We start from the raw sequence: 17,397 nt of genomic DNA, 5'->3' as shown, positions 1-17,397 counted from the left end.
AGGCTTTCGTTTTTATTAAATAATTTATCAAAAAGACGAAAGAAAAAGTATTCGCATATGATAGAAATATAGGAGGCGAAAGGGCCTAAATATTTGTCTTTGTCTCTGCAACTTTTCTTTCTCTCTGTTTTAGCAGATGGCTTTATATTCATTCGATTTTTTCATTAAAAATACACAGAGCTTTCTCAATCAACACTCTTTTCACTTTTTTTTTAAAAAGCCCGTTGTAATTTTTAGTAATATGTATCAAGAGTTCTTTCAAACCCATTTTCTCCTCTTTGTTAATCATTATCTAATTATCAAATGAATCAATCAAGCCCTACAACAGAGATATTAGAAACAAGAAAACCACCACGATGACCATCTTCTTCTATTAAAAGGACCCAATTTGATGATAAACCTCTTTGGAACCATGTCAAAGTTCTCAATGCAGCTGTTGGTGGAGATGGAAATTGATGCTGGACTTGCAACTATTGCAGCAAAAAAGTGACAGGTTCATAATCAAAGGTGAAAGCTCATTTACTCAGGATTCTAGATCATGGGGTTGAATGTTGCAAAGTTATTGCAAGTGATTTTTTTCAACAAAAAAGAGAACATGACCAAGTTGAAATGAAGAGACTTTAGGATGAGTTCAATGAAAGACAAAAGACAGAGTATGTCAATGTACCCAGCGGTTCAGATTTGTTGCAACATAAAAAGAGGAAAGGAGCAGTGGTTGGATCTTTAGAAAAATCTTTCAACATTACTCAATGTGATATTGCTGACAAGGAAGCTGCTAGGATGTTCTACGCCAGTGCACTACTTTTTAATTTTGTAAAGTCTCCCTATTTTAGGCAATACTCAAAGACACTAGCGAATAACAATTTGGCAGGTTATACTCCTCCCACTTATAATAGATTGAGGAAAACTTTGCTTGCACAAGAGAAAGAACATATTAATAGGAAACTTCAGCCAATTAGAGATTCATGGAGGAAGAAAGGAGTGTCGATTTTCGTTGATGGATGCTCCGATATGCAAAGAAGACCTCTTATCAATATGATGGTTGCATCTTTTGGTGGAGCAATGTTTATCAAATCAACACATCCAATGTAAATGGATTGCTGATTTAGTGTCTGATATGCAAATAATTCGTAATTTTGTTGTTAATCATAGTATGGCATTATCTATGTGTAACAAGTAAAACAAATTAATAATAATAATAATAATAAAAGAGAGTAAGCTTCAAGAAATGCAATTGAAAGTTTGAAATTATGCTTTTCTCTTCTTTATTTTCTTTTATGTTAAAATAGTAGAAAATAACTCATATAGCAGATTTTTTTTTTTTTTTTTGGGAAGAAACAGAGTTTTTTTCATGTGAGAAGATTATATTAAAATCCTACATGGTTAATGATACGAACCTAGGTCGACTTGCTGTTAAACCCATATTGTATTAGCCCGGATCTTAATTATGTTCAGATTCTAATGGAAACCTTAACCCCTAATCAACTTGTGATTAGAAATTTTGGTATATGATGAAGATACCACAATAGGTGATGGATGTCCTATTGATAAATCAAACTAAAACATTTGATTTCTACTAAGTGTTTTAGGTGTTCAAAGAGAGCAAAGAGAATTCTTTATCTTAAATATTTTTCTGTATAAAAAATGTACTGAATTTTTATTGAGAAAATAAGCCTGAAATAGGTTTGAAAAATAAAACAAAAACCCTAAAGCGCCATAGAGAATTTGGCCATAGGTTTAGGAAACTAGATGTGGCCGAATTCTCCTCTTTTCCTAAACTAATTTAGATTAATTATTTTTTTTTTATTTTAAATTAGGACTTAATTAATTTACAATTGAAATAATAAAATATCAACTTTTCTAAGTTAATTTGTCCAGCAAATAAACAAATAAAAACTAAAATAAAAGATAGTTTTCTAAAACAAAAAGTCAAACTCAAATTAGGAAACTAGTTGACTAGTTGACAACTAAGCTGTCTTTATCCAATCTCCAGCTAGTTTAGGCTCCAAATCAGCTCCCATATATCATGTAGGATGCCAAATAGGATTAATAATGATTTACATACTTTGCTCCTTGATTGGAATAAGTCAAACTTGCTCGATCAATAAAAGAAGTTAAAGCCAGCACCCATTTGATGATTTTTGGCGTCCTAAGAGGTTGGTTTCCAATCTTCAAGTGGAAGATTATTAAAGTTTGAATAAATGAAAACCAAAATACAAGACTGAATTAGTTGAACAAAGGAAAATGCAAAGCTACTGGACAGCAGCATGGGATTGCAGCCCTAGCTAGAGAGAGCCACTTCCTTAGGGCCAGAGTTGTAGCACTGGTCAGGTGAGCAGCAGGCTTCCAGGTAGGGCTGGCATACTAGTTAGGTGAAGCCACGGCGCCTGTTCAAACCTGATGCAGTACAAAAACCCAAGAGTTTGGGCCGTGGAAACCATTGTCCAGGGTAGCGGCACTACAACAAGTTTAATATAGTTTTTGATATTTTGATGTGTTTTTCTATTGTGTAAATGGGTTTTATTTAATGCTAGTTTTATAAGACGATGTTCTGAGTTTGTAAAACTTAGGGAGAGAGGAGTGAGTCGACAAAAGAGAATGAGAGAGTTCTTTACTATCTTTGTAAAACCTCCAAGTTTGATAGTAGATTTTGAGTGGGTATGCTCCATGGATGCAAAAACCATATTGATCAGCAAACCATGTTAAAAATTTCTTATCTTCTCTTTTGTTTGTTTATTTATTTTATTGTTTTGTGTGTGCTTTGATATTAGTTTTATTATTTTCTTTTTGCCATCAATCTCAAAATCCTGAAGAAATTGAAAGGAGATCCTAACTATTCCCCAACAACGTGTTGTTCGTTTAGAACTCTTACGCTTTGTGTACCCTTTTTTTATAATTTTGTTCTCTTTATTTGTTTTCTTCTTGAAAGAAACATTACTTCGTAAATAGTTTTAATATTTTAATATTTTCTTCTACGTATACTTGTACTATACATGGCTTATTATATATATATATATATGAGATACTTTTGTATTTTAATCAAAAGTATTCTTTAAAAATATTACTCTACATTTTATTGATATATGGAAATCAGCTCAAACAAGCAAGGAACGAGAAACATATCCACTCTCCTAACAGCACATCTCCAATCCAAGTAAAAACAAGGAAAAGCATGCGTAAAAACAAGGAAAGATATGCATCTCATCTTCAACCAAAACCAACAAGAAATTAAGGAGAAAATTCGGTGATCGTGTAATTGATTAGACGAGTACGTCTATAAGTAAACTTTTCGGGTCAAACCAAATGCATTCCATCGTCTAATCAATCAACTTGCTATCGTAGACAAATGCAACTCCTGTCCATATCGTTTCTCTAATTACGATTTTACATTTTCCACCAAACGGATTAATATATATATATATATAAACAAGGAGAAAATTCATTGATCAACGCTGTTATTGGCCACACAAGTCCATATCATTCCCAAACATTAATTAGAATCTTCAACCGTGCTCGTCGTTACATAGGATATTAATTTATTTCATGGCTAACAAAACAAATGCACAACAAGAGTTTACACGGATCAAGACATACAAGATATGATTTCTTGACCCAAACAATTCTGATATTTCACCATTATTTACGCTTGTATCTATCCAGGATGCTTCTCTTGTGAAAAAAGAGGAGAGTCCGTCCACTAGACGCGTTTTCTCAGAATTCATCCACAACAAATTTTCAGTTGATAGCTATCTGGCTACAATATATGTTGACTCAAACAATTTATTATGGTTCAAACTTCAAGAAAATGGTTTAATTAAGATATCAATGTTGTAAATATTTCATCTCCAAAGGCATTCAGCATTTGCTTGAATATTAGTTTCTTCGAAAATAAAAATAATATAAATAAATATAGTGGAGTGAGTTATACTAATTAAGTAATTTACAGAATCCAGCAATTCAGTAATACAACATTGCCAGAACAGAAAGAACCAAGAGTACTGGTGCATCAAAATTCCAGCAGACTATCCAAACACTTAAATGAAAACCAAAATTCCAATTTACAAACTATGCAATGCGCAATTCACTAAAATTATTCATTTGGTAATCTGTTAGATGAAGAACAAGATTACCATGCAACACTATCCGGAGTGTTCGTAGTTGTTTGTAAAGAAAAAAATCAAATATTTCAACATGCTGAAAAAACCTTTGGTCTGCTCTGTTTTCATTCTCTGATCCTTACTCTGTTTTCCCCTGAAACTGCTTTCTGCTTTTATGTGAGCAAAAACGATTTTGTGCTTTGAAATTGTCAATTCACATTCAGATTGACAACTAAATCATAACTATCGTCCATCATTATATTTATTTATAGGACATAGCATTTGGTTTTGCGTGCTATAGTATCCACCAGCTGTGCAACTTCCCTGACAACATTCTAGGCTACCTTCGAGAACTGGCAATTTTCCATGGTGCCCTTCAACTATCGTCCATCATTAAATTTATTTATAGGACTTAGCATTTGGTTTTGCATGATATAATACCCACCAGTTGTACAACTTCCCAGACTACATTCACCCCCGTTACCTTCATAAGTATTTGAACCTACACAAATCAACTTTTCCTATGACTTTTTCTCCAAGTTAATCAGTCCATCATGCTCATTCTATGTTTCTTTCATGGTAGGCCTTTCCTTCCCTTTTACATTCAAACATTCTTTTCTAGATTGGCGACCTTTCTTCATCCACAATGTCACCATCAAGTAAGCATTTTTCTTCAACTGCAGTAACAAAGAACGTCGCCAGTCTCTATCCGTGATTTCTTGGAAGTTTATTACTATTTTTTTTGTTATTTATTTGTTTATTTTGAAAGCGAGAGGTAGTTTCCATGAAATTAATAAAATAAATTAAAGATTCATAAATGTCAAACCGTGCGTTATATTATATGTGTTTGACAAAACTAAGCATGTAGTAATAAACTTTATTTTATTTATTTATTTATTTATTTATTTTTTTGGTTGGTTGTAAGATTTGAGAATAAAGCAAGAAAAAAGGTAAAAGCAAGAAAAACAGAAAGATATTTCTGAAAAGAAAACAGAGGACAAACAGAGGAAGAGTAATGCGCTTCCTTCTCTGACAACTGTTTACTACTATAATTAAAGTAACAAAAAGCTAGAACAAACTGCACGATGGAATGGACTTCTTGTTGATGTGGGAGCTCTGTAGGTAACCCGTTCATAAAACTCAGCAACCACAACCAGCTGATGAGTAAGAAAACAGAGGACAAACAGAGGAAGAGTAATGCGCTTCCTTCTCTGATAACTGTTCACTACTATAATTAAAGTAACAAAAAGCTAGAACAAACTGCACGATGGAATGGACTTCTTGTTGATGTGGGAGCTCTGTCAGTAACCCGTTCATAAAACTCAGCAACCACAACCAGCTGATGAGTTTTCTTTCATAAGAAACAACTATCGTACTTCATAATATGGGCTTAACATTTGGCTTTGCATACTGTCATACCCAATGGTTGCAGTACTGTTAGTCCTAAACCCACTTTCACCACTAGAATTTTCGTAAGTGATTGAAGGTGAACCAAGCAAGTATTCATTCTCTTCTCCACATAAATCAACTTTTCCCCACGGATGTTTGTCCAAGTTAACCAGTACCTCTAGCTCATTTGCTACTTCTTTCATGGTAGGTCTTTCCTCCCCTTTCACACTCAAAACACATTTTGGCAAGATTTGCAACTTTTTGTACGTCCTCAACATTTTCTTCATCCACAATATCACGATCAAGAACATGAAGTAAGCAATTCTTTTCAATTGCACTGACAAAGAACATTGCCAGGTTTCTTTCACCTTCAGGCCTGTTAAAAGAAACGACTTCCTTGCTCGTTAGTAGCTCAGCTAAAACAACTCCAAAACTATATACATCACTCTTTTCTGTTAACTGGCTTGTGTGGAAGTATTCTGGGTCCAAGTAGCCAAGTGTTCCTTGCACCAAAGTTGTTAGCTGATTTTGGTCTATAGGAATCAGCTTCGAAGCTCCAAAGTCTGCTACTTTTGCTATGTAATTCTCGTCTAATAGTATATTGGATGTTTTTACATCTCTATGTATAATCGGTGTAGAAGTTGAAGAATGTAAATATGCAAGTGCCCCTGCAGTTTCGGATGCTACCTTCAATCTCAATTTCCATGGAAGTACAGAAGCTTTTCCTTTCTCTTGAATATGCTGAAAAAGAGTTCCATTAGATATGAACTTGTAAACAAGTAAAGGAACTTCTGTTTCTAAGCAACAACCTAACAATTTAACTACGTTCCTATGATTGATTTGCAAAAGAATCATCACTTCATTGATGAACTGTGCAGTCTGTGATGGGTCACCAATTTTGGACTTCTTTATAGCAACTTCCTGGTTATCTGGTAAAATTCCCTTATAAACTTTTCCAAAGCCTCCTTCTCCAATGACTCTATTTTCATTATAATTGTTTGTGGCCCTTTTAAGTTCTTCTGCACTAAAAATTTTGGCCACTTCAAAATTTGATAGTCCTTGTTGCAACATTAATCCACCATTTTGTTCAAAGAACTTCTTTTTCAATTTTCTTAGCTTTATTTTCTTCATTCCCCAACATATCAAAGAAGTTGCAACCAATAAAGTTAGACATACTCCTGCAATGAAAAATAATAACAATATTTTTGGGATTAACGCCTTATATTTCTGTGGCCTTGAAAAAGTAAAACTAAAGTTGAAATGAGAATAAATATAAAAGTATAGTGTAATTTGTTGGTGAACTTAAACCTAAAGCTGAGGACATATATTTGATATTAATACAAATCCAAAGTTGAGATCCTAGTTGCAAGCCTCTTGTTTCCTCATAGGAAATTATAATATTTAGGGATTCCCGGCTACCTATTTCCAAAGTAAGAGAGCTGCCCCTCTCAGTACCAAAATCTAGAAAATCGTTCTTAAATTTTCTAGCCACAGATGGATCAATCGTCACTAAACATGTATTGTGTCGTTTTATTTTGAATAGCTATTAATCATCAAAGTTTATGACTGGACAAAAGGAATATTTGAAACTAAATCTCTTTTCTGGCAACAAATCATTCATGTTTGCGTTTTGTTATATTGGGGATGGAAGGATTCAAACTTGATTCATTAACCTAGAAAACAGCAGTTTTATCAGTTGTCCCATTAAAATATGTTCATGTGATAATTGTAAAATATTATTTATATCATTTGTAAAAGTTTTAGTTTTTAGACTATCTATTATTGTTAGGAAAAATTACAAATCACACAAGTTTCAATTTATCTTTTATACTTTATTTTGAAGCAATTTCCTCCCCCTAAATTCTAGCTCCCCTTAAACTTTAAAAAAACCCTAATCAAATATAGGATGCTTCCAAAAATCTGAAAATTGTAATCTAAGAGATCCTTTATCAATCAAGAATATTACGGGAATAAAGGTATTTTTCCATAAATATTCTTACGATGAAGAACGAGAAAGATCTTTTTGACCCTTAAAGAGGAAAATGATCACAAAATAATAATAATAATAATAATAATAATAATAATAATAATAATAATAATAATAATAATGATAAAAAAAAGAATGGTATAATTCAAAGGATGATGGAGCTGCCAAAAAAAGCAACCCTATCTTGCCTACTAAGTATAATATTTTGGAGATTGTCAAGCGAAGATCTTGACAATCCAATAACTAAAAGATCTCCATATTCTTAAAAAACCCTTTATAGTAGCATTAAGTGAGACTTTGAAGTTAGGATGGAATTTTGTACTCCTTGAAAGTGATTACTTAAAGGAACTTAGCTAATGAATATTATAACTTTGCAAGACCCCAATCTCCTATGATCCCTAACTACATTATTGTTCAAAAGTAATTGTAGAAGCTAAACTATCAGAGGTAAGCTAGGTCCCAAAGAAGTTGACTAAGGTTGACATTCATGTACTACTTTGTCTAGCACTATTCTTATAATCTTAAAAGATATTCTAATGTGATTTCATATTTTGTCAGGATCTTCTTTTCTAATTTGGCTTTTGTTTGATAAAATATTTCTCTTTTGACCAAAAAAAAAAAAAAATCCTTTAACGTTATAATTGCATCAGAATGATGTTTTACTTAAAATCAATTTGATATTTTATTATTGAAGCCAAATACCTTTTCACCATAATTGGATTTATTTTGGTGGCCATGGCTCCCTACCCCTCCGGGCCAACATGTTGATAGTGGTATATATGTAGTCCGAGATTATAAAAAATGTCAAATAAATAAAGAGTAAAGGCTGTTTCATTTTTTATTTATCTTATCTTCAGATTAATTGATAACAATAAATCAAGCTAAACTCTCTTTACAAATATACATACCTAGTGGAATATAAAGTAGAAGAAGTCTGTCAGATCGATTGGCATTATTGCTTTTGGTGCAGGCAGTTCCATTATTATTGTACCTCTTTGGACATTTACACTCCCACCTGCCAGGTAAATTATTGCACTCTCCAGGATGACAGCGGCTTGAATGCTTGCATTCGTCAATATCTGAAAGTTAAGAACGTAAGTGTGTGTGTATATATATATATATATGTGTGAACAGTACATATGCATGTGCATTTAAAGCCGATGTTTTTTGATACAAATATCAGTTATGTTATATATTGTACACATCAAAATCGATGTTTGTATTTAAAAAATATCAAATTTAAGTACGATCCACACTGTAGAATTCTTTTATATATATATATATATTACACCAAAAAAGAAAAAAAGTCCAAAACTGATAATATTTTGATCTTCGCCTCATTTGTACGTAGATTGACCTACTTAATTACAGTGAAAGCATTTTTAATAGTAAATATCATTTTGACATTATTATTTTTATAATTTAGTATTTGTATGAGCATAGTTTTTTCAAACTCAAATTCTAATGTTAATGTTAAATTTTAGTATAGCACTCAATAAGATGTGCTGAAAAATAGCATTGCAAAATTGTAGACATTATTAAACGGTGAGTAGATCCATTTTCTAATATCAAAAACTAAAATAATAATTTTTAACTCAATAAAAGGTTATGGAGCTTGCATTTCTAATAGGGGAATAAACATACCACATAAACAATATAGATAATATTTTTTAAAAAATTGCTTTTAAATGAAATTGTCTTGAATGAATGCGAAGCTGATGTAATACAGATACTATCAAAATAATGTCTACTTCTAAAGTTTCTATTAGACATTCTAAAATTTTTAAATATATATAAGAAATTGGCATCCCTCAAAATTTTATTTGTTTTCCCTAATAAAAAGAAAGAAAAAAAAAAACTTTAGCATTGTCAAAATTTTACATCCCTATTGGACACATCCAATGGGGAGCAATAGCAATACCCATTGGAGAGGCCCTAATATGGAAAGTATTTTTACTTATATTATTTCCAAAAATTACACTTTCATCCATTGAAACATCATTTATGAGTCAAATAGTTCAGTAATAACAGTAGTAACATATCTAGAAAATTTTTCCAAAAAACCAATATATAATAATACCTAACTATATTTTAATTTAGAAAAATGATATTTGTCACCAGTGGTGACTGTCATCATCCTATATGTCAGTGGATTCCTTGTATATGATAAGTAAAAACAGCCAATACGGCAGTGGATCCGTGTATATATAAAACCCATATAAATATTGGACCCACTATCATATAGAATGGTAATAGTCACCAATGATGATACATAGTGATACTCTTTAATTTATGGTGTGGAAAAATACCCAAAAAAAATGCATTTTTTGTAGCTTTGTGGTCCAATTAATTAGATTTTTTTTAGTTAAGGATTAAATATTTTTCAAAATATTTTTTTGGAGAAAAATACGATTTTAATTGCTTTCACAATATACAATAAAATTGATTGCAAATATATATCAAAACAAACACAACAATCACACTATTTCAGGCCAAATTAAAAATAAAATTTTGACTCTTAGGATTTAAACAGCTAAAGTAATTGGAAAGTAGAAAAAAAAATAATAACAAAAATTGTATATTAACTTCTATGCAATTAAAACAAAAATTGAATAAGAATTATGATAGATATATTTTCCTTATTAACTAATTAATTGTATTTAAATAATTATATTTGTATATAAGTCTAATATTAAAAATATATTAAATAAGTACACTGCAATAATTAAAGAAAAAGAGAAAAAAAAGTATACTGTTAAAATAATATAATCAATGATTAGATATAAGATAATTGAATAAAAAATTATATAGATTTTTTTTTTTTGGCCACCAATATATAAATATACATATATATAACCAATATATAAATATACATACATATATATATATATATATATATAAGTGAGGGAAGACCTGGTACTAAATTTCGCCCTTCTCAATTTATCAAAAAGAAAAAAGTGAGGAAAAAAAGATTAAAACGAGAAAGAAAGAAATATAAATAGAAAATTCAAAACCGCTCCGTGAAAGGGAAAAATTGAACATCCAAGGATGGAGTGAGGTGGGGAACTCATATGTGTACTGGGATCACACTGAACATTGAACATTAATAGAACATACATGCAATGTGAGTATTTAATTTCTTGTCTAAAAAATATATATATTTTTCCATATTAAATTTATAAAATAAAAAAATCAATATATTATTTTATACATCTAATAACTCTTAACATTTATAATTTCAGTATGCATTCCACTTGATCATAAATAATGACAACTAGAAAAGTTTAGTATAAAAGAAAAAAACAAAAAAGTAAGTGAAAACGTTGATGCATGGGAATTTTTACTTTATTAAAACAACAAATTTACCTTTTCTGACCCAGGATTTTTTTTTTTTCTTTTTTAAAGATCATGGACCGCATTCATAAAATTAAAAAAAAAAAAAATGCACTTTCCAATGGGGAAATGACAAATGGAGAGCTGTTGTTCCAAAAATCACAGAACCAGAGGAGACACAGTGTCTCTCCAAACTTATTTAAAAAATATATCGCAGCAAGCTCATAGAGGAAATTTAGAATGTTATCTTCATACGTAAAGAGATAAAGTGAGCGGAAAAGGAAAATCAAGGCCAAACAAAGAGCTTGGTCGTGACACATGAGAGGAAAACGACGGTGGCTCTCTTGTCGAATTGTAGAACAGAGTATGGAGAGAGATTTCTTCACTTCGTGCCGGGTAATAAGAAGTTTTGAAGAATTTAATTGAGAGAGAAAGGTTTTAGCCAATCGTAGAGGCAAAGTAACAAATTAATTTATTAATCCATTTCAACAGTTTGGACTTTGGAGTTAAAAAAGAGTTTTGTTTTAAATTTTCCTATCACCAACCTCCGGCAACCTCATTAAAATTTTTTTTTTAAATAAAAAATAAAAAATAAAGAGATTAGCACTTAGAAAACCTCAAAAAATATACCTCGACAACCATCTGGGTGGTATGGATTCCCTTCGAAACCTTCCAAGCACTGGCAACGGTAACCACCAGACCCATCGTCGACATCCAAGCACTTGGTATTCTGTTTGCAAGTGTAGTTGTCTCTCTTTTGAGCTTCATCACAGCGCTCGCTCTTATCATCATCACCAATTGCCCAGTTAATAACCATTGGAAGCTCAGGCAGCTCTGGTTCATTGTCCATTTTTTGGAGCATTTCCAGGGAAAAATTGAACTTGCTTTCTTCAACCACAAAGGCATAGCTACAAGGGTTAAAACGCCATATACCTGTATGATTATAATAGCTAAACACGTTGACCGTAATATCTTTGAGTCCACCAGCAATGGGCGCTTTGCAACACCCGCTGCCGGAGCAGGACTCGTTAAAACCTTTAGTGCTGTTACAAAAAGATATGCAACCAGTTGCATATCTTTCTTCAACTCTGTTGGCTTGAACGAATGCATTCGTATCGCAGCCAATCGCAACGAACTTGTTTTTGGTTGAAGAGATGGTGTTGGCCCGCATCCGGATACTAGGGTCGTTCTTTGCCGTACTATTTCCCAGCTTATCGTAACAATCTCGGGCTACATACTGCATGATCGTCAACTCACCGTCAAGGGATATGTTAGTGACCTGGATATCACTTCTCCTTAGGAATGCCTTGGGAGGTTGGAAATTAGAAGATTCGTTGCATGAGATTAAAAACTTTTCGCCCAAGTGGCAACTTTCATGATCATCCATTCCGAAAGGATATGGAACTTGTAGATCACCACATTTTTCACGGCAATGAGGAAGGGATTGAGCCCATACTAGTGTTGTTATAGTGGCTAAAACGACTAGTACTGCTCCAATTGTCATCGAGATACAAAGATGCTTAATTATGTAACCTTTATGGTAACAGGCGTATATATATCTATATATATATCTATATATATATATACATATATATACACCTAAAATATAATTCCGATATAACACAACTCTAGGAGCATCTTATAGGTAATTTCCTGCGAATCCCACTTTTGTTTGACTTAATCAACGGGTGTGGCTCCTACCAGTATCGAGACAACCTCACTCATTACAAATTGCAAAATACTATTTGTCATGTATGATCATTTAAGCATGGATTAATCACAAATAATACTACTTTTCAAATTTAGACCTTTTCAAAAATGACACATTTGACATTTAGACTATTGTTCTTTCTTTGTGGACCTGATTAATTAAGTGACCTAACATTACTTCATTTGTCCCTTTTGTTAATATTTTTAAATGGAAAAATGTTATTTCTCATATTTTGTGACAATTATATAAAAAATCTATATATTATTTGATAATTTAAATGGTTGTAAAAAATAATTTATTTTTATAAATTAATATATTAATAAAAAATTAATACATAATGAAATGCACCCCTAAATAATAGATCATATATCAGCAATAATCTTAATAGTATCATCGTCCCTGTTGCACATAACAAAACGCTTTTGAACGAATTGTTATGGGAAAAAAAAAAAAAACACAAAAAAGTAAGAAAGAAAGGACATTTAAGATCTGGGAGATGATATCTGGTATCTTAATATGTAATAGTGACATCACATCATTCGTGTATTGGTATATATAGAAAAGCTTTTCATGTTCTGCATCCCATGTGTTTTCGTAGTTATATTTAAGTTGGAACCTCTCACTCTAAAAGTAATTTTGTTTTTTTTTTTTGAAATAAAAAAAGACAGTTTTATTTTTCCTTTTGATGCTGTAGACTTATTGTGCTCTGTTTAATTATATTTTGCTGAGACAACTGGTCGATGTCATCCCACGCCCCACGTTAACGTAACTTGTGTACACTCCCATTGGACCTTTCATCTCTCATTCGACGTGACATTGAATAATTAATTAAGCTAGTACTTGAATAGGAAATATGCGTCTAGGTACATACATGCTATATATCGAATGAGTATGAACAATATTTGAGCAAAAAACCTTTAGTAAAAAATTATATATATTTAAGCAAAAAACGTATACAGGGTTCATTTTATTTATATTTTTTTTAAATATTTTTTTTCACATATAGGTTTTATATATATTTTTAATTTTTTAGATGAAGTTATTGAATTTTAAATCCAGGACATCTTAGATCTCTAACTCTTATACTATATTGAAATACCATTTATTCTAAAAACTTAAAAAAAATATATTTTCATTTCATTTATATATTTTTTTTTAAATAAGAAAAAAACACTTAATGGTTCGACTGTTTTTTAAATATGACTTCTAAGATATTGCTTCTAATTTTAAAAATTTAAAACCTGTTTTGAAAATATTTAAGTAATATTTTAAAATTAATTTAAACTTGTAAAAGTGTTTGCAATTAAAATCAATAAAGAATAACTTTTCAAAAAGTTATTCTAAACAAGCAAAAGCTCTAAAAGACAAATAAACAAAACTATCTCAAACAAAGCTTAGGCTTTAGCATTCAAGAGATTATTACAGGTTTTCTCCATTTACCAGGGGGATGTGAAGCCTATCCTTGGGAAATGTTACGTTGATTTTGAAATTTCATAAACAAATTCTTTTTTTTTGGGTAAATAATTTGGTTTTCTGATTTATCAAAAAAAAAAAAAAGGGTTTTCTGATTTTATTTCGATTGTAGAGTCTGTAATTCTGTATAGTGCATGTTTATGCTCCTATATATCGGTCAAACGACAGGAGAGTAGGTGAATTGCAGTAAATGGACACGTACTACGGCAACTACCATTTTTTTTGTTTTTTTGGTAATAGTAATACAGCAACTACTTGACTATAAATAAAGAGACGAGGTCAATAGTCTTCCATGGCCATCTTCTAATTTTATTTATTATTTCTTTTAAGAAATTTCATAAGTCTTTACATACGTGTTTAACAGCTTGCAATGAATGAACCCCCGCAAAGTTCTCACAGAACTACCAATTCATTATGACCTTAGATGAGACAGACAGAGATGTACTGGTGGCGAAGTTATCACACTATATACAAGGGCAAAGAAAGAGATAAAAGTTGGTCACTTGGTTCTCTTGAACGTCCCTCCCAAAGAGGATAAGTGTAAATATTTAAAATTCCGCAGTTCTTTTTGTTTTTTGTTTTTTTTTTTCTTTTTTGTGGGAAAAAATTTCCACAGTTCATGTGATACAATTTCTTATACTGGAGAAGACCACATCATAATCGAGTAAAACTATATATAGGTTTTTCTTTTTTCTTTTTTTTACCAACAAAAAAAAAATGACTTTTTTTTATTCAAATTTATTATTTTGAGAACATATTAACATTATTAACCAACAAGAATATACCGTTTAATTGAGGAAGATGTATTACTGCTCGATGTTTTTTAATTTAAGGTAATAGTTTTATAACTTTTAGAAATACCAAGACTAGATTCGAAAAATTGCAAAAACAAAGTGTTACAAACATTTTTTTTTTTTAATCGTGATATAATTTTTATTCTAAAGGGAGAATAATTTCTTCTTCAGAAAGAAAAGGGACTCGTCTCAAATTCAGAGGGACATATTAATAATATCTTATCTCAAATTCATCACAACACCTTGGTGATGTGCCACTTCTCGGGTGTAACAAACCCAACTTCTAGGCTACCTTCGAGAAGTGGCAATTTTCCATAGTTCCATTCAACTATCGTCCATCATTAAATTTATTTATAAGACTTAGCATTTGGTTTTGCATGCTATGATTCCCACCAGTTGTACAACTTCCCAGACTACATTCGCCCCCACTACCTTCATATAAGTGTTTGAACCTGAACCATTACTCATTCCCTTCTTTATACTAATCAACTTTTTCCCATTACATTTTCTCCAAGTTAATCAGTCCATCGAGCTAATTCTTTGTTTTCTTTCATGGTAGGACTTTTCTGCCCATTTACATTCAAACAATTTTTTTCTAAATTGGCGACTTTTCTTCTTCCACAATTTCACCAAAGCATTTTTCTTCAACCGCGTTGACAAATTAAGAACGTTGCCAGCCTCTATCCGTGGTTTCTTGGAAGTTTATTATTATTAATATTTTTGTTATTTTTGTTATTTTTGTTATTTATTTATTTGTTTTGAAAGCGCGAAGTAGTTTCATGAAATTAATGAAATAGATTAAAGATTTGTAAATGTCAAACCGTGCGTTATACATGTTTTACAAAACTACGCATTTAGTAATAAACTTAATCATTTTCTTTTTTTTGGTTGCAAGATGAATAAAGCAAGAAAAAAGGGAAAAGCAAGAAAACCAGAAAGATATTTGTGAAAAGACAGAGGAAAAACAGAGGAAGACTAATGCGCTTCCTTCTCTTACTACTATAATTAAAGTCAAAAAAAAAAAAAAAAAAAACAAAACAAAACAAAACAAAACAAAACAAAACAAAACAAAAAAGCTAGAAAAAACAGCACAATGGAATGGACTTCTTGCTGATGTGCAAGCTCTGTCAGTTACCCCTTAATAAAACTCAGCAACCATAACTAGCTGCTCAGTTTTCTTTCATAAGAAACAACCACCGCATCATAATATGGCTTAATATTTGGCTTTGCATACTGCCATACCCAATGGTTGCTCCTAAATCCACTTTCACCATTAGAATTTTCGCAAGTGTTTGAGGTTAACCAAGCATGTATTCATTCTCTTCTCCACATAAATCAACTTTTCCCTATGGATGTTTGTCCAAGTTAACCAGTCCCTCTAGCTCATTTGCTACTTCTTTCATGGTAGGTCTTTCCTGCCCTTTCACGCTCAAACAGATTTTGGCAAGATTTGCAACTTTTTTTACTTCCTCAACATTTTCTTCATCCACAATGTCACCATCAAGAACGTGAAGTAAGCAGTGCTCTTCAATTGCACTGACAAAGAACATTGCCAGGTTTCTTTCACCTTCAGGCCTGTTAAAAAAACTACTTCGTTGCTCATTAGTAGCTTAGATAAAACAACACCAAACCCATATACATAACTCTTTTCTGTTAACTGGCTTGTATGGAACTATTCGGGGTCTAAGTATCCAAGTGTTCTTTGCACCAAAGTTGTCAGCTGATTCTGGTCTAGAGGAATCAGCTTCGAAGCTCCAAAATCCGCTACTTTTGCTATGTGATTCTTATCCAAAAGTATATTGGAGGTTTTCACAGCTTTATGCTGAATGGGCGTAAATGTTGCAGAATGTAAATACGCAAGTACCCTAGCAGTTTCAGATGCAATCTTCAATCTCAACTTCCATGGAAATACAGAAGCTTTTCCTTTCTTTTGAATATGCTGGAAAAGGCCTCCATTAGTAATGAACTTGTAAACAAGTAAAGGAATTTCTGTCTTTAAGCAGCAACCCAACAATTTAACAACGATCCTATGATTGATTTGCAAAAGAATCATCACTTCATTGATGAACTGTGCAATCTGTGTTTTGTCACCAATTTTGGACTTCTTTATAGCAACTTCCTGGCTATCTGGTAATTAAAGAAATTAAGAAATAGATAATGCTGTATATTTTCTCATTACACAAAACTAATCTTAAATACAATTACATATTGTTTTGTATATGGCAATACATTTACTTACTATGACACATATGGAAGTTGTGAACTGTACACATTAACATGACAAAGATACAAAAGGAATGTACATATATTATTGCTTGACTGGTAAAGATAGTCCTTGATCTTTGGAATAATGTTGGCTTGATGATAGTCTTTCCTTAACAGCCCGATTTGTGCATGATATTGTATCTTTAATATTCCCCCTCAAGGTAGAGAGGGGAACGAAGTGAACTCCCAATTTGAATTTAAATAAATCAAAGCTGCGATGAGAAAAAGATTTTGCAAATATATTTGCAGGTTGATCTGTAGACAGACATAAAGAATAACAAGGGTTCCTAAAGCAACTTTTTCTCTTACAAAGCAATAATCAATTCAATATGTTTCATATGTGCATGA

General features: G+C 31.6%; 1 protein-coding gene and 1 pseudogene across 1 annotated transcript; both read right to left on the bottom strand.

Annotated features, from left to right (window-relative positions):
* Positions 1-5,539: 5,539 nt before the first annotated feature.
* On the bottom strand, positions 5,540-12,346 carry LOC107417814 (wall-associated receptor kinase 2-like). Its single transcript, XM_060816412.1, has 3 exons — positions 11,437-12,346; positions 8,382-8,552; positions 5,540-6,664 (listed from the first exon to the last, which is right to left on the bottom strand). The coding sequence occupies exons 1-3, from the start codon at positions 12,308-12,310 to the stop codon at positions 5,670-5,672; spliced, it is 2,040 nt and encodes a 679-aa protein (XP_060672395.1). The 5' UTR covers positions 12,311-12,346; the 3' UTR covers positions 5,540-5,669.
* A 3,667-nt stretch (positions 12,347-16,013) lies between these two features.
* LOC132799274 (wall-associated receptor kinase 5-like) overlaps positions 16,014-17,397 on the bottom strand; it is a 54,449-nt pseudogene continuing 53,065 nt past the window's right edge.

Source organism: Ziziphus jujuba, chromosome 1 (assembly GCF_031755915.1).
Source record: "Ziziphus jujuba cultivar Dongzao chromosome 1, ASM3175591v1".
Classification (NCBI taxonomy): Eukaryota; Viridiplantae; Streptophyta; class Magnoliopsida; order Rosales; family Rhamnaceae; genus Ziziphus; species Ziziphus jujuba.
This window is presented reverse-complemented; position numbering and strand designations above follow the sequence as displayed.